Genomic DNA, 27,530 nt, shown 5'->3' with positions numbered 1-27,530 from the left:
CCGGCCACCTTCACACAAACAATGAGTTAACTCTCAAGTATTATTATTATAATTATGAAGTCTCCGATACCGTACCAAATCAGGTTTGAGCCGGCTAGCCATGGCAGGGGGAATACATGTCTATATCACTTTCAGGTTTTAACCACGCAACAAAAGATAAGATTGTTCAATGAGCTATATAGACAGATAGATAGGTCATACGTAATTGTCAAACACTTCGATGATATCTTCTAGCTAGTCAGTCATGTATATGCCTAGCTATATGTCTATCATCATAATCTAGAGAGGAAGCAAAGTCCACGTACCAGATTGTAAAGTTAAATATATATATATATATATATATATATGGAAAATATTTTATCTAAAAATAGATTGTATCAAATTAGTAAATCTATAAACTGATATAGTTTGTTGCGGTATACTAGATTGTAAAGTTACTTTTATTATAAAATAGATTTAACATTAAATCTCATGAAATCACGTAAAGTTTTTAAGTTTAATTTTATATAATATATTTATAACTGTAATAAGCAGTTATATATATATATATTAATAATTTCCTGTATTGTTTCAACTAAAAACTTCATTGCATTGAAAAATCAAATCAAACCAAATCAATACATCGTGGTGTCCCCATCTTTTTAATCAATAGATCACTGCAATGGTGATGCTAATGGAAGAATATATGATAAGTTATAATCTAATTCTAGCTAGAAACTAATTAGGGATTTGAAGGGAACATCTAGATGATCACACTACAAGAAAATTACTTATTTGTTATTAGTTAATTCCAGCGAAATGATTATTTACAGTTAAAATGAGTCTGTTTTGATTACAAATAGTCTTTTCACCACAATTAAATAATCACAAAAACTCATTTTTCTTGTGGTGTCACCTTCATGTATTCTAAGTACGTACTTAATTGATAAGCCTTTTTGTCTTATAGTACGTTAGGTTTAACATGTAAACAATTTGGACCCAAATAAATTGTTACACGAAAGATTTTTGGCTCTCAAGAGTCGTTGACATGACTATGCAAGTTGCTAATTAAAGAGTCATGTCATGTCTCCGAACAATCCATTTATATAGTGAGATGAGAAAATTTTATATAAATAAAATAAAAAATTATTTTTTTAATATTATTATTATTATTTTGAGATCTGAAAAAGTTAAACTGTTTATAATATTTTATGTGAGAATTTAAAAAAATTGTAATGATGAGATGAAACTGTTTCTATATCTAAACAGACCTCAATATATTCCTTTCACAAAATACTACGCCGTTGTGGTTTTGGATGCTTGTGCCCTAGTCTTTTCTACCAACTCTTAGATCGAACATGTTTTTGTATTCTTATCCTCTAACAAATTGCCACAGTTTCTAACAACATACTTGAGTTAGATTGGCTTCAATCTAGGAAACTCAAGCAACAGGTAGTTGGTATTTCTCGTTTATGTTGTTTAATCCTGAAAGGTGGACTTAGGAGGGTATATAGCAGTGTGCTCTAATAATCTATAGGCAAGGCTATGAGTTCAGTGTAAGCCTGCAGTCTGTGTGAGGAAACTGAAAGCAACACTCTGTTTCAACAATGTCAATCATCAACCCACTTCAAGATTGGGACTTTTAACCGGCAGCAACTTTTAATAGTTTGGATCCCAAATTCATCTCATCTTATCTATTTATTACAACCTTATCAAATTTTAACATAAAATATAATAAATAATTTAATTTTTTCAAATTTTATAATAATAATATTTTATTCAACTTTTAACTTTCATCTCAACTCAGTTTAATATCTAAATATATAGCCTTAAGTCTGATTGGTATAAGTTATAAATCCTGGCCTTCAAAATGAAGGTTTGGAATTCAAAACCCCATCCCCAACTCAAAAAAATAATAAAAGTGTGAATTTTAACACTCAAAAATAATAAAAGTTAAAGATAAAAAATAATATTTCTCATTAAAAAACAAGATTTTCCATTAAAACAATTAGTTCAAATAAGGCTCTTTATCGGCCGAAAACCGAACACATAGTATACGCCTGGCCCATAAAACAAAACACAAGCTTTTGTTTGGGTCGGGCTATTTTACATTTTATGGGCCCACAGTGGAGAGGCCCAGTCCACAAATTAGCCAACTCATCAACATCCAGGTGCATCCCCTACGAATCTACGTGTCCCCGTCAATCCCACTCGTGCGGCTCTCTCTTCCATTCCACCTACAGAGCAACGGTGGCGTCTTCAAACAATTTCATTCCCTGCTTGTCCTACATTAGCTGAATCGCTCATGCATACGCTTCTCCGTATGTGTATGTATATGTCTTGTCGCAATTAGGGCTTTAATTTGGGTGTATTTCTGATGGACTTATCGCATCCAAAATCGAACCTTTCTCTAGGGTTTTCATCGCATTCATCGCCGCCCCGCCATACCCAGATCGCCGACGACTCCATCTCCCTACAGCTGGACTCCAGCCTCCGTGACACCACGCCAACCCACCCATCGGCCCTGCCCATCCCCTTCCAGCTGCTTGAACCCCAAACCACGGAGAACCCCCGTAAAGAAGTGAGCGAAAATGGTATAGTGTTTGAAAACGAATTCGCCGAAGACGGTGTCGAGGAAATCCGACTTCTCGGCCACTCCATGTGCCTCAAGCGCCGCCGAGACTGCGATTCGTCGTCTTCGTCGTCGATTTCGATGTCTAATTCTTTGAAGAGGGTTTCGGTCGAACCGGACCTCGAGGCGCGTCGGAGTGCGGTTCGATCATGGGGTGATGCGCCCCTGCAAGTGGCGGACCCCGATATATTCGAGTTGATGGAGAAGGAGAAGCAACGGCAGTACAAAGGGATTGAATTGATTGCATCGGAGAATTTCGTGTGCAGGGCGGTAATGGAAGCGCTCGGTAGCCATTTAACCAATAAATACTCGGAAGGAATGCCCGGGGCCCGTTACTACGTTGGGAATCAATACATCGACGAGATTGAAATTCTTTGTTGTGAGCGCGCATTGGCGGCTTTCGGTCTTGACTCGGAGAATTGGGGTGTGACTGTGCAGCCTTATTCGTGCACCTCTGCAAATTTTGCAGTCTACACGGGATTGTTACTTCCTGGGGATCGGATAATGGGGTTGGATACTCCGTCTGGAGGGAATACTAGTCATGGGTACTATACTCCGAATGGGAGGAAAGTTTCGGGGGCGTCCATTTTCTTCGAGAGTCTACCATATAAGGTGAACCCGCAAACTGGCTATATTGATTTTGATAAGCTTGAGGAGAGGGCGCTTGATTTCCGTCCCAAGATACTTATTTGTGGGGGAAGCTCGTATCCTCGGGAATGGGATTATGCCAGGTTTCGGCAGATTGCGGATAAGTGCGGAGCCGTGCTCATGTGTGATATGGCTCAAATAAGCGGAATTATTGCGGCTAAGGTGGTGTGAATTTCCTTGCTTGCTTTGTGCGCTGTTGACTTTGTGTCTATACGTTGTAGATCAATGCCTATTTTGTTTTTTATGTACCGATTTTATCTGCTTGCTCTATTGGTTTGTAGATATAGTGCGTATTTGATGGAATTTAACTAAATTTCATCCTATTTCTTTCTTTTGTATAATCATTTTCATTATCATCATCATCATCATTATTATTATTATCATTAGATTGAATAATGTAGATTTAGGCTGATTGGTGCAAGATGAATAATCCTATATCTCGAGGAATCTGAAAAATCCTCCTCTGCCTTGAATTAGAAAGACCTGGCTTCAATGGCTACCCAAAACTCCAAGGGGTTGGCCCAAGTGGTGAAGGCCTTGGTTTCGGGTTATCACTCCCTTCAAAGTCCAAGGTTCAACACCTCATGGGTGCAAACAATTCTTTGGGGCCACACCCTTGGTGAAAAGCCAGTGATTTAACCAGTTCTGTGTAGGAAAATTTCTGTGGGTGTGGTGCCCTGGGTTTACTCTGCAGGGGTGAGTCCGAAGAATCCTGCCTTGGAGAGGTTCCCCGACATAAAAAAAAAAGGCTACCCAATTTGAAAACCTAATTTTAATAAATTGAAAAAACTAATATGAAAGCACCAGTAACTAGACAAAAGTGGTCGGCAAAGAAGTCTTTGACAAGAATCACCAGAGAATAAATTCATCAGAGATGGAGTAGAGAGATAGCAAGAGAGGTAGAATTGAGATAGAGCTGAGTGGGAGAACCCATGCTCACTGGTACTATTGCAAGATAGTCGAGTACATATGCCAGTTCTGACCTTAGAAGTCCTTGCATTGTCCTTCATCCCTTCTGCTTGTTTCAGTCTTTCCATAGTATTATGCTGCCACCTGGCACTTGATCTAACCACAGAATCTGAATGGGAAACAGCCCTGCTCCTTTCAATGATTTGAACTAGCCCCAGTGCCGTCATTCTTTTGTTTACTTTTGCTTTTGATTACTGATCAAAAAAATGATTTGAACTACTTAGACCTCCTTCATTTTCAAAAACTCAAAAGGCTTGGTTTCTGTAAATAATTGGATTTAATATTGAAATGATAAAGAAAGGATGACTAGAAAACGATATAGAATGGTACAAAATATCACCACCGAGAACTAACTTGACTCCAGTGAACTGAAATATTTTGACAATGCCGGAGTTGATTCTAGGACCAACCTTTGAGTCATCTCAAATTTCGCACAAAATTTGTGAACTGTTATAGAATATTCCCCTATGGTATATCTATTTTTTAACTGTTATTTTTATCGGTAAACAAAATTTTATTAATTTCTTTAAATACAGGAATGTGTTAATCCTTTTGACTACTGTGACATTGTCACCTCAACAACTCATAAAAGTCTTCGAGGTCCTAGGGGAGGTATAATTTTCTATAGAAAGGGAATGAAGCCAAGGAAGAGAGGGCTGCTTTTGAATCAAGGAGATGAAACTGACCAATATGACTTTGAAGAAAAGATCAACTTCGCGGTATTTCCATCATTGCAAGGTGGACCACACAATAACCATATTGCTGCTCTTGCCATAGCCTTAAAGCAAGTGGCTACACCTGAGTACAGGGCATATATGCAACAAGTGAAGAAAAATGCACAGGCTCTAGCTTCTGCCTTGTTGAGAAGAAAATGCAGGTTGGTTACTGGAGGCACAGACAACCATTTGTTACTTTGGGATCTAAGGCCTCTGGGATTAACAGGTATGTTGTTATACATGTTATGATTTCAAGCACAGGCAGATTGCATTTTCACAGTCAGCTATCCTCGTTAAATGCCGACATCTTCTTTCACTTGTGAAAAATATTTTTGTATATGTTGTGATGCATGGCTGCTCAAATTCGTCAAATGATTGGAAGGGATTTTGTTGTTTGGGTGTTCATTAGTGGCATTCAAGTTTGAAATCTACTTTATTTTACTAGGATGTCCATGGCTTAATTATTCAATTGTTTTTAAAAAATATGTTTGAAAAATGGTTGTGGAGGTTTGGCCTTGGCCATCAGTTGTAGGAAAAACTTTGTTGGAGGTGGTGGGAGAATAGGCTTTTATAGTTGTATTTGACAATGGTGAATTGGGATGATGATGATGATGATGTATTGATACGGGCATTGTAATTTGTACCTTATATTTTATTAAAAAGCCCTCATTTATGGTGGAAGAATTGAAAAAAATGGTGGAAGATTCCGGGAACAAGGTATAAAACTCAACTGTCATAATTACAAACTTTCAAACACAAACTGACAAAAATACTTTCATATACTAGCTCAATGTCATTTACAGTGCATATGAGGAATGTTTTGACATGATTATATAACTGGAGGTTATTAGTTGAAACTTCAATTTCTAGGGTGCTTTCTATTTTATCATATGAGGGTGATTCAATGGAAGGCTTGCATAGATTGTTTGTCAAGATTATGCGTTGGAGAGATGCATTTCTTAGAAAATTGAATTCTTGATAAGTTGGGGTTGCTGATGCTATATATCATAAACTAAGTTTTGCACAAATGAAAATGGCATTGCTTGAATGCTTGAAGCGTGGTGTGGAGAATGAATAAAGCTGCATGTCCAAGGTAAAGGGACGAAAGCCGTAATCTGTTAACAATATATCTTTTACCTGTCATTAAATAATCGACCAGATGATCTAGTGCATATTTTCTTCTTATGTGGCAGCTTTCCTCTACCAGGGACACGGACCGATTTTGATCTCTGTTAGGACTATTTTTATATTATTTTTTAATACTTTGATTCTGCTTTGTCTGTTCATCCCCTAACACCTATCGTACTTGTATTTTTGCAGGTAAGAATTACGAGAAAGTCTGTGAGATGTGTCACATAACTCTGAATAAAATTGCTATTTTCGGTGACAATGGAACCATCACTCCTGGAGGAGTAAGGATTGGTATGCGAAAATTTAGCTAGACTCAATTTTCAAGTTTTTTAAAGCATGTCATGGACAGCGCATTTATACTAGCTTTACGTTTAATGCTTTCAGGTACCCCTGCTATGACATCTAGAGGTTGTCTAGAGACTGATTTTGAGACAATTGCTGAATTTCTCCTCAGAGCTGCACAGATTGCTAATGTAGTGCAGAGGGAGCATGGAAAGTTGCAAAACGCTTTTATGAAGGGTCTCCAAAGTAACAAGGACATTGTGGAGCTACGGACGCGAGTTGAAACTTTTGCGACACAGTTTGCAATGCCGGGTTTTGAAATTTGAATGGGTTCTGAAGTTGCAGCATGGAGGTTTTATGGTCTGACATTTGAAGGGGTTCGGGAAAGGATTACCTTACCACCTTCCTCCACCTTTTAATAATTCCTGACAGGCCTCTGCTGCACAGGGTAAGTTCTCAATCAATGTCCTCAGATTGTCTCTGTGTTATGGATCCGCGTCTCGCTGCAATTATTTTAACTAGGATCCATGCAGCGCGGGCCTTTTGCGAACTAAAGTGTGTCACAGTCGGTACAGTTGGCCATTTTTAAGCGAGGATTTGTTTTGGTAATTAATGCTTCTTTGCTGTTTTGATAAAATGGTGGCTGCGAACATCTGAAACAACGAATGAGCTTGGTGCTTGGGACATTCTGTGATTCAGCTGTCAAGACAGAAAGATCAAATCTTGATCAACCAAACTTGAGTTCAATCCTTCTTAATTTATGGGGAGCCTGCAAAAGACATTGAATTTGATTTGTATGTATTGAAGCCCCTGATATCTTTTCCCTATGTTTGATACAGCAAGCACTCACAATGTTGGATCAATGATCCTTTGATCCACTTGACATTGTCATATTATTTTTGCCAAATAATGTCGTTGATTTTCAATATGCTGGTTTTACTTTCATTCTCAATTTATAATATTCAGTGAACTGGTGTAATTGCAGAGATTAACGTGGGAAATCTTTGCCAAAAAAAACGCCCTGCCCCTTGCAAGCGAAGTGATGGGAAGATTGACATGATTAGGTTCATGGGGACACTTTATGCTCTTTATTTATGTTAATAAATGCCACGCATAGTGAGATTATGAGAAAAATACTACTACTACTACTACATGTCAAAATTCGTCAGGGGGAAAGGAAGAAGCCATTCTTAGGAAAAAAGAGTGTGAAAGGGAAGAATAAATAAAAAAAAGTGATCGAAATTAACAGGAAATATGTCAGTAGCTGATGTTATAGAGACTCGCGAGAAACTTTCCATCATAAACCAAACCACAGCAACTCAACACCATTGCTTTTATTTCAAACCAAACAAGAATCAGACAAAAGCATCATTGAGATAGAAAAACTGCTTTTTGAACTTTTAATAAAGCAAACCTAGGAATCTCTCTCTCTCTCTCTCTCTCTCTCTGTTTATTTTTTGTCCCATCAGCCCCTTTTTTTCCATCATTGTTGCAACACTAAAATGATTAGTCAATTTGCTATCACAACTCTGAAGAATCTCTATGAAAATGCAAAAGATATGTTAGAGAAACCGCTGTACCATTACAAGGACACAAATCTTTCTTGACTAGAGAATTAGGAAAATGGGGAGCAATAGCATATTAGGAATCTTAATTCATTGTTTCATTTTCTTTCCCCCACTCAAGTGCCCTTCCACACAACTTCAACTGTCTTGTTCATGTTGACAAGGACTTCAAATTTGTGTAGAGTACGAGTAGTGCTGCTTGCACTCCCGTGTGCCACCTTTCCACGCTAGCTTCACATTATGAGTAAGTACATATATAGGGCATTTAAGTTTGTAGATCAACTACTTCAATTTAAAAAAGTTCAAAAAGCTATTTAATCTTGGCTTTATATATATATATATTAGATCGGGCTTGCTCAATATTTAAAACCAAAGGTGATTAGCATAAACTCTCAGCCTCCAAAATGGAGGTCTTGGGTTCGAAATCCCCCTCCTCAAATGTATCAAACATAAAAAAGGCTTGCTCAATATTTTTATTGAAATATTGTACGGCAATTTTAGATGCAAACCTAATCAAATTGCTAGATTTGAGTTCTAAACTCGATCAACTTTAAAGGTGATCCAAGCAACTTTAGCAGGAAAGTTTGAAAAGAAGGTAAGAAGCCGACCCATAAATATAAAATTGGAACCCACTTTCCTTATTAACTAAGAAAATGTCGTTGTCGCATATATTTTTCTGATTGTCTTGTAGGTAGGTAGCATAACACCACTTTTTATGGCTACAAATATCTTTTTAGCTTGGCGGAGGCCGGTGTGGTGTATTCATTGTTGCTTTGAGAGCTCAATTCCCACTACCCCCCAACAACCCGAAAACACAATCCAAAACCACGAAAAAGAAGGGATGTCAGCTTAATTAATGGAATGTTATGATGTAGAATGAGTCTCAAATTGATCTTGCATGGAGCAGTCTGAAGAGATTAGATATTCTGAGCGTAGACAGACAGACAGTCGTGTTTTTAAGTAATTAAGAAGGTTAATTGGAGAGAGCTTTTTTGTTGGAGATAGGCAGTGTTCAAATCAGCTTTTTTAACTGAAGTAGGATATATAAAGTACTGTTCGAAGCACCATTATTCAAACTCTAGCCATTACCAAAAGTGTTCTTCCGGAGGTTTAAGGCCTGGAAATAGTAGTTGGTTATATTGCCATTACCAGAGTAATTGTAGCACCCATCTTATTGAAGAGAGAGAGAGAGAGAGAGAGAGAGAGAGAGAGAGAGAGAGAGCATACACAGAGTATAAAATTAAACTGATTTATTAACTCTCAAGCTGTTTCACAGAAATCTCATGAACCTCATATATGTTTAAGAACTTCATTATCTGTGATTCCTGGTCCTCTGGGACAAACAAGAGGCATCATTGAGGGGATTTTTTTTTTTTCCTCACCTCATTTATGCTATCTCGATCCTTTCTATAAGAGAACTTAGAGAAGAATCTGACCTTTGGTAGGAAAATCTTGCTTTTCATTCAAGCTACCAGCTACCTGTTAATATATTCTTCCTGTTTCTTATGTTTGGATGGTAATGTTGCTTTTCTTCTAAGCAAGAATCACATCCTCTTTCCTTCAGGATTTTCCTTTTTGGGTTTTCTCTGAAAAAGCTCTCCTAAAGCTTCAACACTGTTTGTGGCTTCAAAACAAAGTGTCTTCAAGATAGACAAGAGAAAAGGAAACCGAAAAAAAAAAAAAAAAAAAAAAAAAAGAAAAGAAAAGAAAAGCGCAACTAACATAGGGAGAGAGACAGAGAGAGAGAGGGAAAGAGTAGCGCCAGTTTAGCAACTGATCTCTCTCTCTCTCTCTCTCTCTCTCTCTCATTTTTATTTATTTTTTTCCTCTTGTTGTTTGAACCTTTGTTCTAGAGCTTGCACTTTCTTTCTACCTACGAGTGCACATGTCCAAAAGCTTCTTCCTACATTCAACTATTTCATCGAAAAAATCATCAAGCTGTCCAATTATAGCCTCCACCCCACATCTCAACGACCCAAAGTAACTCTTCAACCTCTCAACCCTGTCATGGATATCACCCTCCTCTCCATACTTCAAGAATGTCTCCATTTCAATTTTCAGCTCCTCCATGGTGGTCTTCGCTTCCCGAAACTCGTAAAGCAAAATTCCCGGCTGCCCTTCAATCTGTTCTATCTCATTTGCAACTCTTTGCCGCAGTCTGGTAATTAAAACCATCAAACCAGAGCCATATGCCGCATTCACCTCGTACCCTTCTTGGCAAAAGATCGATGCAGGCCAACAATATACAAGTCCGCAAAGCAAGATCATCAAAAGCAATGAGCTAATGTTCTTCATTGCATTAAGAACACCTCGAAAACCATTGAACCCGTTGGACTTTGATATTGTCGAGATGTTCTCATTGGAACATAATGATAGAGGTTGAATTCTATTTTGCATTAAGATCTTGTTATTCTCTCCCAATGCCCCAATTTCTCTCTGGCAACCAGTTATCAGCCGAATCACCTATGCATAAAGTTCATTGATACTTAAATAATAACATAAAACGAAGTCAAAAACAAATTTAATCATATAATTGGAAAAGCACTTCTGCACATCATTCTAAGCAGTTGAGGTAAGGTTTCGCCGAGTCCAGTTTACTAACCTGACGACTGAGTTGTGGGCTTAAATGGCGATTACCATCCAAGGAGGTTTCTATATTGGCACAGGTCCTATAGTAATTTTCCATCCCGGAGGCACCGGATTTAAGAACTTTGCAGGCTTCCCAGAGCCTTGAGCTTTCGTCCATGTACTCGTCGAGCCATTTTTCACCTATTGGCAAGTGAAGTTTTTGAACCAAAACGGTTAACTGGAAGTGAAAGGATCTTAGGGAGGAAAGCACCTGTTGAAGGAATTGGGTTGACATGAAGTCATGAGAGAGTAGGGATCGATCAAGATCATCGAGTCCTTGGTTGAGAAAGTTGTAGAAGCCATTGACAGAAGAGGTGCTGCATGAGGGATCCATCATAGAAGGCAAGAAAAAAAAAGGGATGATGGGGTGGTGGGGGTGAAAAAGATGATGGAGACTGGAGTATATATATATATATTAGAAGTTGGAGGAAAGGAAGAAGAAATTAAAAAAGTGGGTAGCTCAAGAGCTCAGATTTCCATAGTGAAAAAGCATTGCTGGGTGCAATTATGGGTGTTTCCTATTGAGTGGAGGGGATGATTGGGAATCTGCTGTTTCCCCGTTAAATGGGCTGTTAATGAAAAGGAAAAAAAAAAAAAAGTTAAGAGAGAGAGAGAGCACAAAATGAGAAACATGAAAACTTCATGGGTTCTGATCTCAAATGTTTCTTTCCTTTTGTTTTTCGTTTCTGTGTGCGTGTGTTTTCATTCCCAAGGGTTGGGTTTAGAAAACAGAAGCAAGTAAAAAATATGGTAATATATGTTAGAAAGTAAATCAACAATCTTGAAACTCTTTAACATACGATATGTTAGATTATGTTTCCTGCGCTGTAGAAGTCTGACTACTTTGACTAAGATTTTCTTCCCATTCTTCTAGTTTGATTTGGTTCCCTTTTGAATTAAGTGCCCATTTTTCTATTTCTTCCCATGTTTCTACAAATCTCATATGGCATCCTTTTGGTTTTGTTTATCTACACAACCTCTATCTTATTGTGATTTGGTTCTTATAAAAAAGGAACTGGATGGTGAGATTCTTGTACATAGAGTAATTTATGTTTCAAAAGTCGATTCTTCTTTGATCTCTTTTTAGAACCAACATTCTTTATTAAGCATTAAAATCAATCTAAAGTTCTTGATTCTAATGGAATGAATGAAAGATATATATAATGTTGAAACACACGTACCCATTGATTATGGATAAGATCGATGATCATGGGTTGCACTTGCTCTGCTATATATATTCCCCAGAGTCACATCAGAGTGGCTCAAGACCAGCCCAAGTACTCGAAACAGCTACCTACAGCTATATATATTGTGAAACCTTTACCTTAATGATATGAAGAAATAGTTTCGGGAAGATGACCAAAACCCAAGAGATGTATTCATTTATATAGTCGTAAACAACAAATAAAAAGGATTACATTGAATTCAAAAGTTTAAATTACATATATATATATATATATCTTATCCATGATCTCATCTGAAGAAGTTATCACTTGAACATTCAAAGGCTGGATAAGATCATGTACGTTGGGGTTATTATCACAACTAGAATTTAAATGATCAGAACTTGAATTTAAATGGGAACTATTATCTGCATTCAAAACTGAATTGCTATCTTCATCTGTCGGCGCTCCGGCCGTCTTCATCTACTACGCTGACAGCTATACCTTTAGTTTATATATAGAAAATGTTTATATTCAATTTCCAATGCATTGAACACTAAGCAATTACTTTGGAGGTGTGTTTTTTTAGAAAAAGTTAAAATTATTTATTTTTCTAATTAATGTTTCACCCTTCAAAATATCTAAACGGGCCTAATGAATTTGAACTGTTCATGCTAGTTCGAAACATTTAAAGCACGTTCGACCCAGATACAAACATACATAAATATATAAACTTTTGGAACCTATATAGTTAATACATCCAAACCTAAGTTAATCATCAACAAGAACAATAATAAATAATACAAGCAGCTCTCTGTTTGGTTTGTGATATAAGGTGTGATAAAAGGAGCATCCTCTGTATCTCTTACCAAGTGGAAAGAAACGGGGAAATCAATATATATTTGTGGTGATCGATCATCGATGTATTAGGTTTCTGGCTAAAATATGGACTTTTCTTCAAAAAAGAGCTTTCCTTAATTCCAGAAGTGAAAGATGTAAACACTATGATAATAACCATTTGTTAATTCCACATAAATATATGTAGCATTTGCTTAATTACATAACGGAATTTGTATCTTCAACTATGAAAAGTTTATCATCATCTCTAATTACATCAATGGAATCGATTTCTGCTCCTTCTTCATCTGTTACAATGGCGTTTCTTGCATCAAACCCAAACTTCTGACCTAAAAAGTGTTAAAAAAATACAAATAAGGTCAGATCAGAACCTTGTCACCTCAGATCAAAATAACATGTGATCTAGTACTATGGTTGTTGCGAAGACTATAAAGTCCAAACTTTGTGAGGAGGAGATACAGATTATTTTTGAGAAGAAAATGAAGTCATAGGGAATATTCTCCAGGTCTTGTGGGCATAAATTTGGGATTTTGAAAGAAGTGATGTAATCTTTAGCAGCTAACATGAGGATATGTGAAATATGTCAAACCTGCAATACTCTTGAGCTCCTTTAGTGAATCTGGCAACCTAATTAGCCTCCCAGTTTCCATGCAGCAAGTCTCTCTTCTCACAAGTGGATTGCCTCTATAAATGCTCACCCTTGGACCAGTTGATTTTGTAGAGTCTCTCCAACTGCAGCCCTTCTTCCCTTCATGTCTCCCCAAAAGCACTTCATTTATTGAGATTTCGGGTACTCTAATACGGTGTTCATTCTCTCGCTTTTGCAGCATTTCTTTCAAAGTATCCGGAGGAAACTTGTGAGTTTTGGCATTTGTCACATCTGCACCATTCATTACAAGAACATTTACCATGTCCACATTGCTTTTGGCCATGGCAATCTCGATTGCTGTGATCCTGTGGCGATCCTTTGAGTCAACATTTAGTCCTTGTTTCAACAGTTCCTCCATCACAGTCAGATTGTCTCTTTTTGCAGCAGTGCATAAAAGATCGGCAGCAATATGGGGATCAGAAACAGCGGCACAGTGGTAGAGGATCCGGAATATGGAATGGTGCTTTGATGCTATAGCATCCCATAATGCTGTGTTCCCATTTATGTCTGCCATGCATGCATGATACTGATATTGTCATAACTAGATTATTTTAAAGTGAACCCAAAGAACCCAAAGGGCATACTAGTTATTTTTGAAGCAGAAGAGTTTCACCAACTAAAAAGGAAAATGGAAGGTTAAAACTTAAAGCAATGAATATTACCTCGTAAGTGTACGTTACATGCGTGCTTAAGGAGTACCAATACACACTCTTCATGTCCTTTTGATGCTGCTATATGCTGATACATTACAAGAAATGTAAAATTCATTCTTTGGAAATTATATGAACACGCATGCTAGAGTACTGATCAAGATGATGCCAGGTGATGATGATGGCATGTAGATCTATTTTTATATAGCAACATACCAATGGGGTTCTTCCTTTAGAATCTCCAATATTAGGATCCAACCTCGCTTTGAGAAGCTCATCCAGAAAGGCAGCATTGCCTGTACTAGCAACGGTCAGCAAGTTGAAAGCCATGTTTGGGTCATCCCCTCCTTTCTCATTGTCTACCAGCAAATCATCAACATTGAGATCCTTTAGCTTTTTGTGATGCTGCATTTACATCGTATAATATATATTATGTCCTTAATTAAAATGAACTTTAAGTATAATGATCAAAAGATAGGATGCAATGTATGTGAATCTGTAGGCTATGCTCGTTTCCCAACAAGTATTTTTCTGATTAAAGTTTTCCCTTGAAAATATTTTCAGTTGTAATTTGGATCTTTCTTAATTCTAAATGAGCATGTTTGGACAAGCTGGATATCTTCTCTTTCCCTTCTGATCAATTTTCTTTTGAAAAGAAAAATGAGACTTCAACAAACATTAGTATGAATGTACCAACCTGTAGGAAGTTTTGAAGTATTTTCTCATAGTCTTCTTGTTTGGTCTGCATTGCTTCTATCATAGCAGTGGTTCTGAGTCTCAAGAGCTGTGAAAGCGATTTGGTTTCATAGTTGAAGCTTTGAGGTCTACAACAAAGTGCACCAACTTCTCCAAACATGTCTCCACATTGCAAAGTGCCCACAACTCGTTCTTTCTCCATCTCACAATCAATTATCTCAACTTGACCCGATACAATGATGTAAACATCTTCTGGTGCTTCATTCTGCATTACAACATCCTCTCTAGGAGGTATGTACTCGGCCTTCATCTTGGCTACCTATTCAATCCAGTTAAACCACATGTCAGAGCATGTTAATCAGCAAGAAAAATATACCAAAATTTTCTGTACTTCTGAGATTTTCTTGTTGTTGAATCGAAAATAGTGTTCATATTGTTATGAAAGTTTAAGAACCATTAGTACAACTGAAATATTCTTTATTGGCAAGTAAAATGATTAGAAACCATATGCAATGAACTTTTTATACAAGTAAGGCATTTCTCTTATACATCTCATTGGAATGATCTTCACAACTAAAGAAATGCTTAGATTTTAATCAGAATCAATATATATACACATAAATTAGTTTCATACCAAGATCAACAGTGTTTCCTTCGAAATTCCCTTGAAAAGATAAACATTCTCCACAGTAGGCAAAAATAAATGCTGGCAGATACTCGTATAAATAGATTTTGGTAGCTGTTCAATCAGTTGTTGCTGGTTCAGGCTCTCAGCCTTAAACCTCAAGCACATATAAGCCAATATCTGTTCCCTCAACCTTAGAGGCAAGCGATTTCTGCAGACAAAATTTGATGCTGCTTCAATGCTATTTCGCTGCAACACAAGCCAGCCAATCCCAACAAATTCATCCCCAACACAAATCAGATAATAATGATCGTGTGAATTATTGTAAAAGGAAATAGAAAACAGGAGAGTTCAAAGAAACAAAAGGAAAATCCAAACAGTGAAAACAAAAGAGATGAGAAACAACAGTACTTACAAATTCCATAGTACGACGAGTTCCTTCAACGACTAAATTTGTCATGTTACCAATAATGTAAGCAGTTAGGCCAAGGTTGAAAAGCATGAAAAAGATTATGAAGATCATTTCCACGGTGTTCACTGCATGGAGATCTCCATAGCCAACTGTGGTCATGGTGGTAATGGACCAATACAAGGCTGAAATATAGCGTACGGAAAGGCCTGTTTCTCTAAAATTCGGGTTCGAAGCTCCAATCCATGTCCTTCCCTGGTGAGGGTATCGGTCAGCTAGCAAGTAGTAGAGGCACCCAGCACAATGCACCGCAAACAGTGTCACCTGAACCCAACATTAATAACATGACCTTGAGTTCTTTTCCTCAGTTACCATTACTATAATATTAGTACGTATGGTTTGTCACCAAATTAGTAAAGCGAAGTGTGGGGAAATGGGGGTAAAAAAATTCAGAAAAAAAATGAGCCAGGCTTGCATGCAAATCAAAAGGGTCCGAGGACTGGATGTGCTACTTACAGACAGTAGCTTGGCACATCGGACCCCGAAATAACTGAACCTGGTGTCCTTCTCAAGCCTGCAGCCACAAAGCAAATTAATTAATTAAGTCTCCTCACAACCCATCTCATCTTACTTAATCATTACAACTTTTTTAAATTTTCATACTAAACAAACGAGGCCAGAATTAGTACAATATATTGTGAGACGTAACGAGAGTTTCGAGCATGCAAATTCAATTGTGACATGCCCTTCTTTTTTATTTTTCAGAGAACTTATAATTTAGCTTGAAATTTGTTTACACAAATCATTATTGTACTTTACATGGCTGACCTGGTGAAGAGCTGCTTGACCCGTCTGATTCTCCAAAATCTGAGCACGCCTAGGAGGGAGTAAGAAAGACCCATGTGTCGTTTGCCTGTGAACAGGTATCCTAGTGTCTGAAATGGGATTGTTGATGCCAAATCCATCAGGAACCATGTTGACAGGTACCTTAATTAGGAAAAATATGATACATGTTAGCGTTGATCCCAAATTATCTTCAATCAAAATTTTCAGGCCCATGAGCCCATAATAATAGACCCAGATCAGTGTTTGGGTAAAACAGAGTGGGCCGACTGTTGTTGAGCAAGCAGACTCTATAACTTTAATATGGGCTCTGAGAACTAATCAAATTTAATTTTTACAGGCATTTGCCTTTTCTTTTTACCCACAACTTCTGCAGCAGATGAGAGGCCGTTCAGAGCAACTCCATGATCGCCATCGCGTTATCATGATTGCATATATCAAATCTCAATTATACCATCTTTGCGATGATTGCACTTACTTTAGTGATGGTCATGAGCATGGGTTAGGACTTTTGTAATGGGAAAAGCTCTCTGAAAAGTTGGTCGACTGCAGCATCAGGCTTTCAGAAAACTCCAAAAAAAAAAAAAAAAGGGTTCTGGATCATCATGTTTTTCAGACTCTCTCTCTCTCTCTCTCTCTCTCTCTCATAACAACATATCTGAACTGTAAAGCAATACCAATAATATATAAAACAAAATAAAGTGAATGAAAAATCACTCAAAAGTGGTCCCAAAAAGATTTGTTTTCCCTGTATTTTAATTGTTTTAATTGACATTAATTGTTATTAGAATTTATGAAAATCTGGTAAGGACGATGAGTATCGTACTAATTATTATATACCTCACAGCCATCTTTCTCGAGTCACGAACTAAAAGCTGAGTTCTTGGATCAATATATGCGACGAAAAATGTCAAGATGATATCAACTCCAAAAAACAGATCGACAATGTTGTTTGCAATCCATAGCTCTTTCTTGGGTGAGGATTTCAGAAATGCAACCTCAAAGGGATAAACCCATGCAGAGTAAGCAACCAGAAGCACCATAAATGTCTCCCAGCTCCTGCATATATATATTTGAAACCCCAGTCTATTTAAATTAGGAACATACTCATGTATGTGAAATATGCATGGCGCAGAACCATGCATACTTCTTCCCTAATATAGCTCTACAAAAATTCCTTCAAAAAGATAATTCTAACATGGTTCAGTTCAATTATTACAACACTTTCAGAGATTTAAGTTCTCATGAATACTTCGCAGCCAAGCTAGCTAGGTAACTATGTCCACATCTATCAAGACAAATCTGGGTGCCAATCTCACATGACCACAGATGCATGCCAAAGCATGTGTTACGATATGTGGTCATGAATACATGGTGACATGCAAATGTACATCAGCACAACAAACTTTGAAAATGAACTACCACCTATCATGCTTCTTCATCCAGGAAAAAAATTACAAGAATTAAAAAAAAAAAAAAAAAAGGAAGAAGGAAGTAATTTTCCTTGACAATGATTCAGTTGATATTACACACCTATATCTTGAATCCATTGGCGATATGATCCAGCCTTTTGACTCTGTTTGATTTTGGTTGTAAGTTGAAACACCCAATGGCGGGATGATGAAGTTCGACAGGTTACGAAAACTGAGAGATGATGACATCTCGCTAATTTCTTCATGGTGTGGGGTTTCAGGTTGGCTGTGTCGGTTTTTCAGGCAACCCCTCTTCATGTCAGAGGCTATGTGAAGACTATATGGACTGGTTTCCACATCCATTCTCCAAGAACAACTCCTAATAGAATCCTTTTAGAAGCGTGCAGTCACAAACACACACATACTTGGAGAAGAAAGAGGAACTTTTAGAGAAACTTGAAAACTAGAAGGGGAAAAGAAAATGCCAAAAAAAAAGAGAGCTTTTGCAATGAGGGTACAATGGTGGTGGGTGTGAAGAGCAGTAGTGGTGATCCTCTCAAGTAGTGACCCATGAAAAAGATTGAGGTGAATAGGAAAACAGGGCTAGCTAATGGAATACCTGCATTCATTGACTGATGCTTTGAGATAAGATCTCTACTACAAATGGTGGGGTGTGCAATTTTTGGCCTTGTGTGTAAGGACCATAAAAATATGCCTCTCTCTCTCTTGGAGACACGCATATAAATCCAACATCATTGTATGATGTTACATGATCACAACGTGAAGTAGAAATGAACCACTAGATCAATATAGCTAGCTACCAGCTGGGTGAAGACACATTAATTCATAAATGTTTATTTATTTATTTTAGATGTTATTTTCAGTAGAAAATTTCATTAATGTCTTAATTCGAGCCATCATTGCCTACACTTTTTAGTGGGGTTGCCAAAACAGACATCCAGTTGCTCAATTGTTTTAAATGATAAATACTTGATTTAGAGGCATCTTAAAAAATAAAAAAAAAAAACTTTTGACAGACTCCTCATTTTAAAAACTGGGATGCATTTCCAGGAAGGATGAAGCGTCTTGAAATTGCCACAAGTCACAGCACGTACCTAGCTGCTGATCTACCGAGTACCGTTGCAGAAATATTGGCAAACCACTGACGTGTATGGCCTGCTGGCCGCAAGCTTCATAGTAGTGTTTCTTTTGTTTTTTAGAAGGCATATTTCTTCTTTTCAGGCACTTTCTAATCTGTAAACCGACAGATTAGAATATTCTTGAGCAGCTCAAACGAACAACTGTAGACCGAAAGTAGGTAGATTGTGTTGGTTCTTGTGATCCGAGCAGTGTTGCAAATCTTGTAGGATTCAGTTGTAGCTTGTGGCAGCCTGGCTGATTCTAAATGATATATATACATATACATATATATATATATATATATATATATGCTCAGCCCAGGCAATCTGATTTGACACCTCACTCTAGTATTGGAGTTGTCCATGAAGACAACAAGAAGAGTGGTAAAACTGGCTGAGGGGAATATTGATCCCTACACCTATTTTGGATGTCACTCATTTGATTGATTGAACATGGGCGTTCTTCTACGATGCACAAAGTCCAAATTTCACAAGCAAAGCAAGCAACAAATTTTATTGGACATTGCATGTACATTCTAAAAAGCTGCTGTTTTAGGACAACAAAAGAAAACAATCAAAGAAAAATCGTCTGCTGCAACTTAAAGCTAGTGTGTCTCAGAAACTTTAATATTAGGAACCGGATGGAATCCATTTTATCTCCTAATGGAAGTCTCAGTATATATTCCCCGTAAAGAAGAGGACCTTTTCCAGTTGTTTGCCATCATTGCAATGGATAGCATTTGGTTTCTGCCGAATAAAATAGTCCATGAATCTTATAGGCCTACCATTGAAAGCTGTGTCTGGGACCCTAAAGACCTATAGAGAACATAAATATGCTTGGGGCAATAACCAGTTGATTGAGCCATATAATGGGAGGGTAATTGCTAGGGACCATTACATTCTATCTTTTGATGTGGCTGTTAGAAATACAGGCAGCACAACATCAGCAATTTGTAGAGCAAGCGATGGGTCTCCAATTTTTGTTAAAACTAAATTCATTCAGAGCCAAAATCCCAATCAAGGTGAAGCCACTGCAATGCTTATAGGAATCGAGGAGGCAATTAAGCATCATATCAAGAAAATTATCACAATCATAGGAGATTCACTAGTGGCAATAAAAACAGTGGAAGATCCAGACGACTGCCCAGATTGGTCCATTGAACCAATTGCCAGAGATGCAAGTACTCTGCTGCAGTCCTTCGAAAGCTAGAATGAGAGAAAAATACATTGAGACCATAATCGATGCGCTCATTGCATTGCGCAATGGGTATCATCCAGCAACATCTACAAAGACATCCCACTCATCTCTATTCCCCATTGTTTACTAGACTTTCATAGTGGTAAAGACCCACCCAATAATATTCTAGATTCTAAGTGTATTTTGTAAACCTCTTTATTTATTGAGAAAAAATATTTACAATTATGAATTGTGCAACCACTATATAATCGCTTTAAAAAAAAGTGAATAAAACATGAGACTCACATGAAAAAAAATTAATTTTTTTAATAGTGAATCTCACTTTTTCAAAGCGATTACACGGCATTTACGTACTTCATGGTTGTATATAGAATAACTCTTATTTATCAATATATATGATGCTTGGCAGAAAAAAAAATAATAATAATAATAGTGTGTCTGGGCACGTATAATGTCTATGGGAAGCCTCGGCATCCCACTCATAAATGTCTGTGAGAAGCTCTTCAGTCTTCATCCTTCGCATCCCACTTTACTTGAGTTGCTCGTGAGGGCGATTGAACTGACGTTGCTTTCTTAGAACTTGTTTTCAATGATACATTGTAAACAATACAATGTTTTCGTAGAATTACTAACTAATGTCCAATGAATGAAAACCACAAACAATCATCTATACATTCAGAATTCCATCCCTAGCTGTCCCTTATAAAAACACACTTTTCAATTTCAAATTTTTAAAATTTTCATTTAATCATCAATTATTAAAACATTTCCAAAAAATAAAAAAATAAAACTTTTTCAAATTTCAAAACAAAATAATATTGAAAATTATATTCTAATAGAATTTTAACTTCATGATATTTTTATTCAATTTTTTTCTCTTATTTTCCAAAACCCAATAAAACATCTTAACTCAAACCATTTCACTACTATTAACAAAATTCTCATATCATCTTATTATCCAAACATCCCCTAATTGCCTGAATGGCAAGTGAAAACAGTTTGCTGTTTTTCCTTAGTGTTATCAGATAAACTACCAGGAAAAAAACTTCCTTCAAATCTTGTAAATTGCATCGTATATCATAACTAGCTGACGGGCTGATTATAACATCAAACCTAGAACAAAATTTATAATTCGAAGCTCATTTTCTGATATATTTGTTGCTAAAAAGTTACCAAAGAATCAAGCAAAAAACCATTTTCTAAAATTGTCATTACTGTTTGAAATTGAAAAAAAAAACTATTTTTTATTCAAATCATCATCACTCTTTAAATTGTTCTTAAAAACAGAAAACGAAAATTAAGTTGTTATTATTTTTTATACTGTTTTAGTAATGGAAAACAAATAAAATATTATTATTAAAAAAAAGTTTTTGTTCTCAATATTTTTATATATTACAATAGAAGTATATAACACCTGCTTTTCATGAATACTATATCCAAGCATATATAAGCACTTCACAGTCTCCCGCTCACACATTATATTCAGAGTAAAGAGAAAGGGCCCAATTGGCGGTTATGAACATAAGAAACGATCTGAATAAGAAAAAGAGTAAAACCTCAAAAAAGAATAACCAACCAGAATTTTAGAGAATATGAATCCTCTATCTTATTATCTTCAGTCCGAGGATCCTCGAGAGTGATGCTCAAACCTCACATTATTAACACATTCTCCACCAATTAAAATCTCTAAGTACTCAAACACAGTAATGCATACCCATAATCAAACATTAGATACCAGCCAAAAAAATTAATTCATTGGCGGCCAATTCCTTTAAAAACTTAAACTAAACCTTAATCCCAATCAAATTAGGATCGGTTATGGATCTTTATCAACCAACTGGTGTCAAAAATGTATTCTTTTCCGTCATTGTAACCTATCTAAAATCCTACTTTTTTCACCTCTCTAGTCAACATATCCCCCCTAGCTAATTCAGGGCCCCCTTTATTTTTTATTTTTTAAATTCCTTTGACTTGAGTTAAATGTGCATATAAATATCAGATCAAACATCAAGAAACATAATTAAATTCTACAACCTTCAAAGGAAGCAGTTAGTGAAACAGTAACTTCCACGTGCTGGGGCCAAAATTTTTCTTAATTGCATCAGAAACTTATTGACAACTATTGAGAAACAGCTAGTTGTTAAGGCATTTATGCAGCAGGCCAACACCAAAACTCTGAAAGGAAAGCTTTAAACTGCATGTATAATGCATATTCAATATTGCAGCACAGATACAACATGGCCTCAATAAAGCTTGCCTCAAATAAAAACTCCTAAAATATGAACATAAGTTGAAAGAAAGTGGACTAGAGCATAAATCAATAATTCTAACCTTTCTTTATTATACTGTTATCCATGGCCTTATATTCCATGTTCTTCAAAGCAAGTCCTACACCATAACCGCCCAAATTCAAGGAATCTCTTGTGCCAACTGCACTGCAATGGTCAATTTTTGCTTCACAGCCAGAAGGTAAAACAGGTCTCACAACATAACTTTTCCCTAAGAGTTATTGAGACAAACCATCAGCAATTAACTTGGAACTATATCACTTATAAAAAAAAAAAAAAAAAAAAAAAATTATATTGGAACTATATTATAAAATCTAAAAATCTTGAAGATGGATAACTACTACAACCATTAAATACACAGGCTGGAGAGAGAATATTCCTATTATTTTAGTTGAAAATTGTTCTGGATTTATCAGATGCAATAGATTAATAAATGTGCAGTATAAATGGCACATGACACTTGAAGAAGTTGGAAGTTAGTGTCAATCTGCCTGATCCTTTTATGCGTTCTATCATTTTATCTATGTTTTGTCAACACATAGGACATAAGGCGATCCAGAGTTCAAAAAGGATGGAGGTAGTTTTCAAGCCATCAGTTACATTAGAGGAAAAAAGAACACTCAAGTCCATATTTCAGGATTGGAGACTACAAATACATATCATGATTCGGGATTGTTCTTAGTCAATCCTCTTCCCTTCTTTTCTGTTTCTAGAACATTAGCTGGGTTTACAGAAACACCATTAACAGTAACAAATCTATTTATCATGTGCTACTCAACAGGAGAAAAAACAAAACGATACATGAAGCTAAGCAAGATTGGCAATAGAAATTCTAAGAACATATTTTCTAGTCACTAATGCAACTGCCTGAAGCTGGTGTGATACTACTATGGACATATTGAGAGTTTCCATCACAGGAGAACGGCTAAAAGCCGATGAAGGTGCAGTGAAGTGGGAAGCTAAAATTCTACTTCATCCAACAAAACCTGTGTTGATTATAAATGACATGACTATCAACCAAAAGGCATTAATATAGTAATAGATTTTCATTTACTTGCTCTATTATTATTTGTTGCATGTCCATCCATTTGAAGAAGCCATTCCACATTATTGAAGCAACAACAGTTAAAAAATAGTTTTTTTAATATAATATATAGACGTATAAACTTTGAATTAACACAAGTGACAGACTTCTTTGGCAGCTTCAACTAATGCGACATGAAACTTCTTAAAGCAATAAGTTCCAAGAGCTCCATTAAGGATGGAAATTGGGCTTTCAGCACTTGAATCAAAGTGAATACGATCAAGTCAAATAGTTCTGGCTGCTGAAATGAGTCTCCAGCGCTGGCAGCCAAGCAATGAGAAATAAAAGTAAGGAAGACTGCAGAATGTGGCGACAATTAAAAAAGCACAAAAAAAAAAAAAAAAACGTAAAACAACTATGAAAAATTGACAGAACAGAACTTACAGTTCACTAGGATTGCGAAGCCACAATAGCAATTCCTCGACATCAAAGAACAGTGATCCACCAGTATTCACTCAACAACATTTTGCACCAGCACCATCTAGGTTTACACCAACAAGCAAGGGGTCTGATTTTTTAATCTGCATTTTTGCATTTGTTTCTAAAGTTTCCTCCTTGAAATTGTTTGATCCAGCTTCATCAGCCAGAGGAAAGGAAAAAGAGACTTCTCTGCTAGTTGTCGATAAAGCACCAATCTTGGGGATGCTGATCGCAGCATAAGTGAGAATTCAAACAACGATGTCAATGGTTCACTTAAAAAGAAAGTGTCCATGTTCCAAGATTTTCTTCAGGCACTCTTTAGCTGTATAAGATCAAGGCCACCCTCAGTATGAAGCCACACGTCAATGACGTCCTTAAAAAGGTCTTTCCATTCCCTAGATAATGGTTCACTGTATATGAAAAAAAATGAAAGTTATCACAGAATTTTTCCATAAATCGTCAGGTCAATTTCCACTTTCCCCCCAACAACCAACGTTCAAAATGATCACATTTCTCTACACCAAGGCAGCCAAAAGTCAAGTGATAAGAGATTTTTTAAACAAAGGAAACCTCTAAACCATGGACCCTCTCCACCTCCATTGTCTACTGGCTTAATTCCATCATCAAGACATACTGGTTTTCCCGGACGCAATAATCGACAGAATAAAGAGCTTTGGTGGGGAATCTTGAAACCCATTTCAAGATTTCAGCAAAAGATAACAATAAATGACCGCAATAAACCAATATAATCAGAACAGAATTTTATTAAAATTTTGAGAACGCATGAACAAAATGAAGAAAATTAAATTAAAGAAAGAACAGAAAGAAAGGCAACTCACCAGCTTCTAAAAGCAGTGGGGTACCGGACCATTTGACCCGAACCGCGACCTGCACGTTCTTGGGTCTTCGACTCTCGGCAAAAACCGAACCAATCCCGCCAGAGCCCCAAAAGACCAACCAGGACAATCAGAACCTACAACGCTGATCCCGAACGGGTCCCCATTTTTTAAAGGACGCCAGTGGAGTCGAACCGGGTTCGGATCTTCCAACACTATAAGTGTCGGTTCGGATAATCGCAACTCATCTTCCTGCTATTCACGATTATTTATAAATTATATCTTACAAATCTCACAACTATTTATAAATTATCTCAACCTATCTCATCTTTAAATCCAGCTTAACGTTAAAGCAAATCCACCGTTGACAATACGAGCAACGAATTCACCATTGAGACGTGGGCGCTACGAAAGAGAGACTCAGGCTTCGTTTGGTTATCAAATTCACCTCAACTCATTTCAATTCATCATTACAATTTTTTTAAATTTCAATACAAAATATAATAAATAATTTAATTTTTTTAAATTTTAAAATAATAATATTAATAAAAAATAATATTTTAATAATATTTTATCATCATAACTCAACTCAACTCAACTCAATTCATTTTAACATCCACACGCACCCTCAGACTTGGGAGAGTACGGGCAACACTGCTTTAGCCTTTAACGGCGCTATTGTCTTCTCCTGAAAAATGTAGGGTCTTTACGTAAACGTGACGGAAAGATGGGGGTCCATCTTCGTAGGTAGATATGGAGATATGTTCAAATCAAATTGGACATCGGACGACCGAGACAAGAAAAACCGAACAAACCGAACTTCAGTCGGTTTTGTCTTCATTGGGTATCAAGATCATTCAGATTTATAAAGATAATTTAGGGATTTCCCCATATAATTTACGGAATTCCCCATGAGTTGTTCTGTCAGATCATCCTATCAAATAACTTGATGAGTGATATTAAAGGTGCAGCCTTTTGTAAAGGTGATCTTGAAGCAACAGATACGTATTACTAAAGGTGCAGCCTTTTGTAAATCATTTCTGCTTATAACTCTGAGTAATTTCCTTCTTTTCTTTGATTTCAATATTAAATTAAAAAAATCTCAAACTCCAGTTAGCATCTCAGCGGAGCCTTTTTCGATTGCAAAAGTCCTTAAGCTTGCAACTTCGTTCATTTAGTGATAAATGGTTCTTGAAGTCAACATGACGGAAAAATAAACCGAAAAAAATAACACAGACTACAGTTCAATACGTACCATAATGATTACAATGAGAAAGAATAAAATAAGACAATTTAAATCCTGCAATAATTGGTATTCCAAATGTTTGCTTCATACCGTTTTTTCATTACCATCTTCAATTCCTTGGATTATGCTCCCGAGCCTTCCCCACTCTTGAGTCCGAGACAACATACTCTACATAAAGAAATGATAGGCTTACCACTATTGCACCGTTTTTGTACACTCGTTATGGTCCTATAACTTTATAACTTCAAAAACGCTTTAGGTCGGTATCATCTATAAAGGCTCATTATCGGAGACGAATGAGGACATGCCACGTAAGGAGTTGATGAAGACCGTGTCCTCTTAGCACTGCAGTTGTGCATTCCCCCACCCCCTTTCTCTCTCCCGAACCTTCCATTTGTAGAAATCTCTCTCTTTTACTTTCTCCTTCCCTCTCTTTTTCTCTGTAATCAACAGCTTTCAGGCTATGGCCGACTTGAACTCCTTCATCTTTGGAACATTACCAGCTTCTTTTTCTTTTTCTTGCGGTAATCATCTCTCTCTCAAACACACACTCGCTAGTGATCCAACTAATTATAATAGCATTTTTAAAATTTTCCCATGATCAGGAACAGTTGATTATAAAGCCAAACTCCACCCTCGGAGTCATATAATCGTGGCGAAAGGTGGTAGGAATTGCTACTCTTTCAGGGCCAACACCGAGTCCTCTGCAACAAATTCAAGTTTATCAAATGGAATAACTTCTGAATCTGTTTCGTCTCCACGTTTACCACTGATACCCATTTTGCGAATTCTGAAAGGCATCCCTCACAGTCCTCACTTTCTTCAGCTCCGAAGCTACTCTGAAGTGGCAATGAAGAGTTTGATGGCCGGGTGGGATCGAGCATTTGAAGAAACAGTTGAAGAAATCCATACTCGAAGACTTTTCCAATTTAAATTAAGTCACAAATATCCAGTCAGTAGCAACATCAGCCGATGCAAACACAAACAACTGCAGCAACTTCCACAACTGAAATAGTAGCCGCAGCTATGGACTTCCGCAACTCCAACATTGATCAGTATTAAAAACTCTCGCAATTTGTAACCACCTAAAATACTTGTAAGGTGCTTGACTTTTGAGTTAAATTATAAAAAAAAAAAAAAAAAAACTCCAACATGGACATTTTTTTATCTTTTTAATTTTACCGATCAAATAAAAAAATTAAAGCATCATTGATTCTTCTTCTTTTACACAGCAGACGAAAGAAGACCATGTGGTCCAACTTTTTAAACAAATTTATTTGTTTAGTGGAATTAACCAAGGTGATGGAGGAACTCCAGCTGTACAAAATGTGGCTTCGACGATTGATGAGCAAGTCTCGTAGAATGGAAAAGTGCAGGCTGGTGAGTGTGATTTTGAGTCAATCACGGACGTAAACGCGATGTCAGGCTAAGGATTTCAATTTTGATCTTCGACAATGAGAGTAG

The 27,530-nt window shown here is 36.8% G+C and overlaps 3 protein-coding genes and 1 long non-coding RNA gene across 7 annotated transcripts; 1 reads left to right on the top strand and 3 right to left on the bottom strand.

Moving 5' to 3' along the window:
- Positions 1–2,161: 2,161 nt before the first annotated feature.
- LOC121255568 (serine hydroxymethyltransferase 7-like) lies at positions 2,162–7,282 on the top strand. Its single transcript, XM_041155940.1, has 4 exons — positions 2,162–3,421; positions 4,765–5,170; positions 6,265–6,366; positions 6,460–7,282. Exons 1-4 carry the CDS (start codon positions 2,357–2,359, stop codon positions 6,681–6,683), a joined length of 1,797 nt encoding a protein of 598 aa, XP_041011874.1. The 5' UTR covers positions 2,162–2,356; the 3' UTR covers positions 6,684–7,282.
- A 1,875-nt stretch (positions 7,283–9,157) lies between these two features.
- Positions 9,158–11,258, bottom strand: LOC121254065. The gene is made up of 2 exons (XM_041154027.1): positions 10,525–11,258; positions 9,158–10,385 (listed from the first exon to the last, which is right to left on the bottom strand). Exons 1-2 carry the CDS (start codon positions 10,885–10,887, stop codon positions 9,792–9,794), a joined length of 957 nt encoding a protein of 318 aa, XP_041009961.1. The 5' UTR covers positions 10,888–11,258; the 3' UTR covers positions 9,158–9,791.
- A 1,460-nt stretch (positions 11,259–12,718) lies between these two features.
- On the bottom strand, positions 12,719–18,689 carry LOC121254737 (potassium channel AKT2/3). Of its 3 annotated transcripts, XM_041154879.1 has the most exons (11): positions 17,977–18,689; positions 17,284–17,502; positions 16,429–16,587; positions 16,117–16,174; positions 15,607–15,924; positions 15,201–15,440; positions 14,568–14,885; positions 14,087–14,275; positions 13,883–13,958; positions 13,161–13,727; positions 12,719–12,900 (listed from the first exon to the last, which is right to left on the bottom strand). In XM_041154879.1, the coding sequence occupies exons 1-11, from the start codon at positions 18,216–18,218 to the stop codon at positions 12,770–12,772; spliced, it is 2,517 nt and encodes an 838-aa protein (XP_041010813.1). In that variant the 5' UTR covers positions 18,219–18,689; the 3' UTR covers positions 12,719–12,769. The 3 variants fall into 3 exon arrangements, with proteins under 3 accessions (XP_041010813.1, XP_041010814.1, XP_041010815.1); XM_041154880.1 differs by lacking the exon at positions 17,284–17,502; XM_041154881.1 differs by lacking the exons at positions 17,284–17,502; positions 17,977–18,689 and adding an exon at positions 16,805–16,910.
- Positions 18,690–18,705: 16 nt separating this feature from the next.
- Positions 18,706–25,242, bottom strand: LOC121254739. Of its 2 annotated transcripts, XR_005938703.1 has the most exons (5): positions 24,824–25,242; positions 23,949–24,394; positions 23,672–23,824; positions 22,524–22,691; positions 18,706–19,256 (listed from the first exon to the last, which is right to left on the bottom strand). It is a non-coding gene; the product is annotated as an uncharacterized LOC121254739 (long non-coding RNA). The 2 variants fall into 2 exon arrangements; XR_005938702.1 differs by lacking the exon at positions 18,706–19,256 and having other exon boundaries at positions 22,268–22,691.
- Positions 25,243–27,530: the final 2,288 nt, after the last annotated feature.

The sequence above is a fragment of the Juglans microcarpa x Juglans regia genome, chromosome 3D (genome assembly GCF_004785595.1).
Source record: "Juglans microcarpa x Juglans regia isolate MS1-56 chromosome 3D, Jm3101_v1.0, whole genome shotgun sequence".
In the NCBI taxonomy this organism is placed as follows: domain Eukaryota; kingdom Viridiplantae; phylum Streptophyta; class Magnoliopsida; order Fagales; family Juglandaceae; genus Juglans; species Juglans microcarpa x Juglans regia.
The sequence above is the reverse complement of the archived record's forward strand: the minus strand, read 5'-3'. Positions and strand labels throughout refer to the sequence as shown.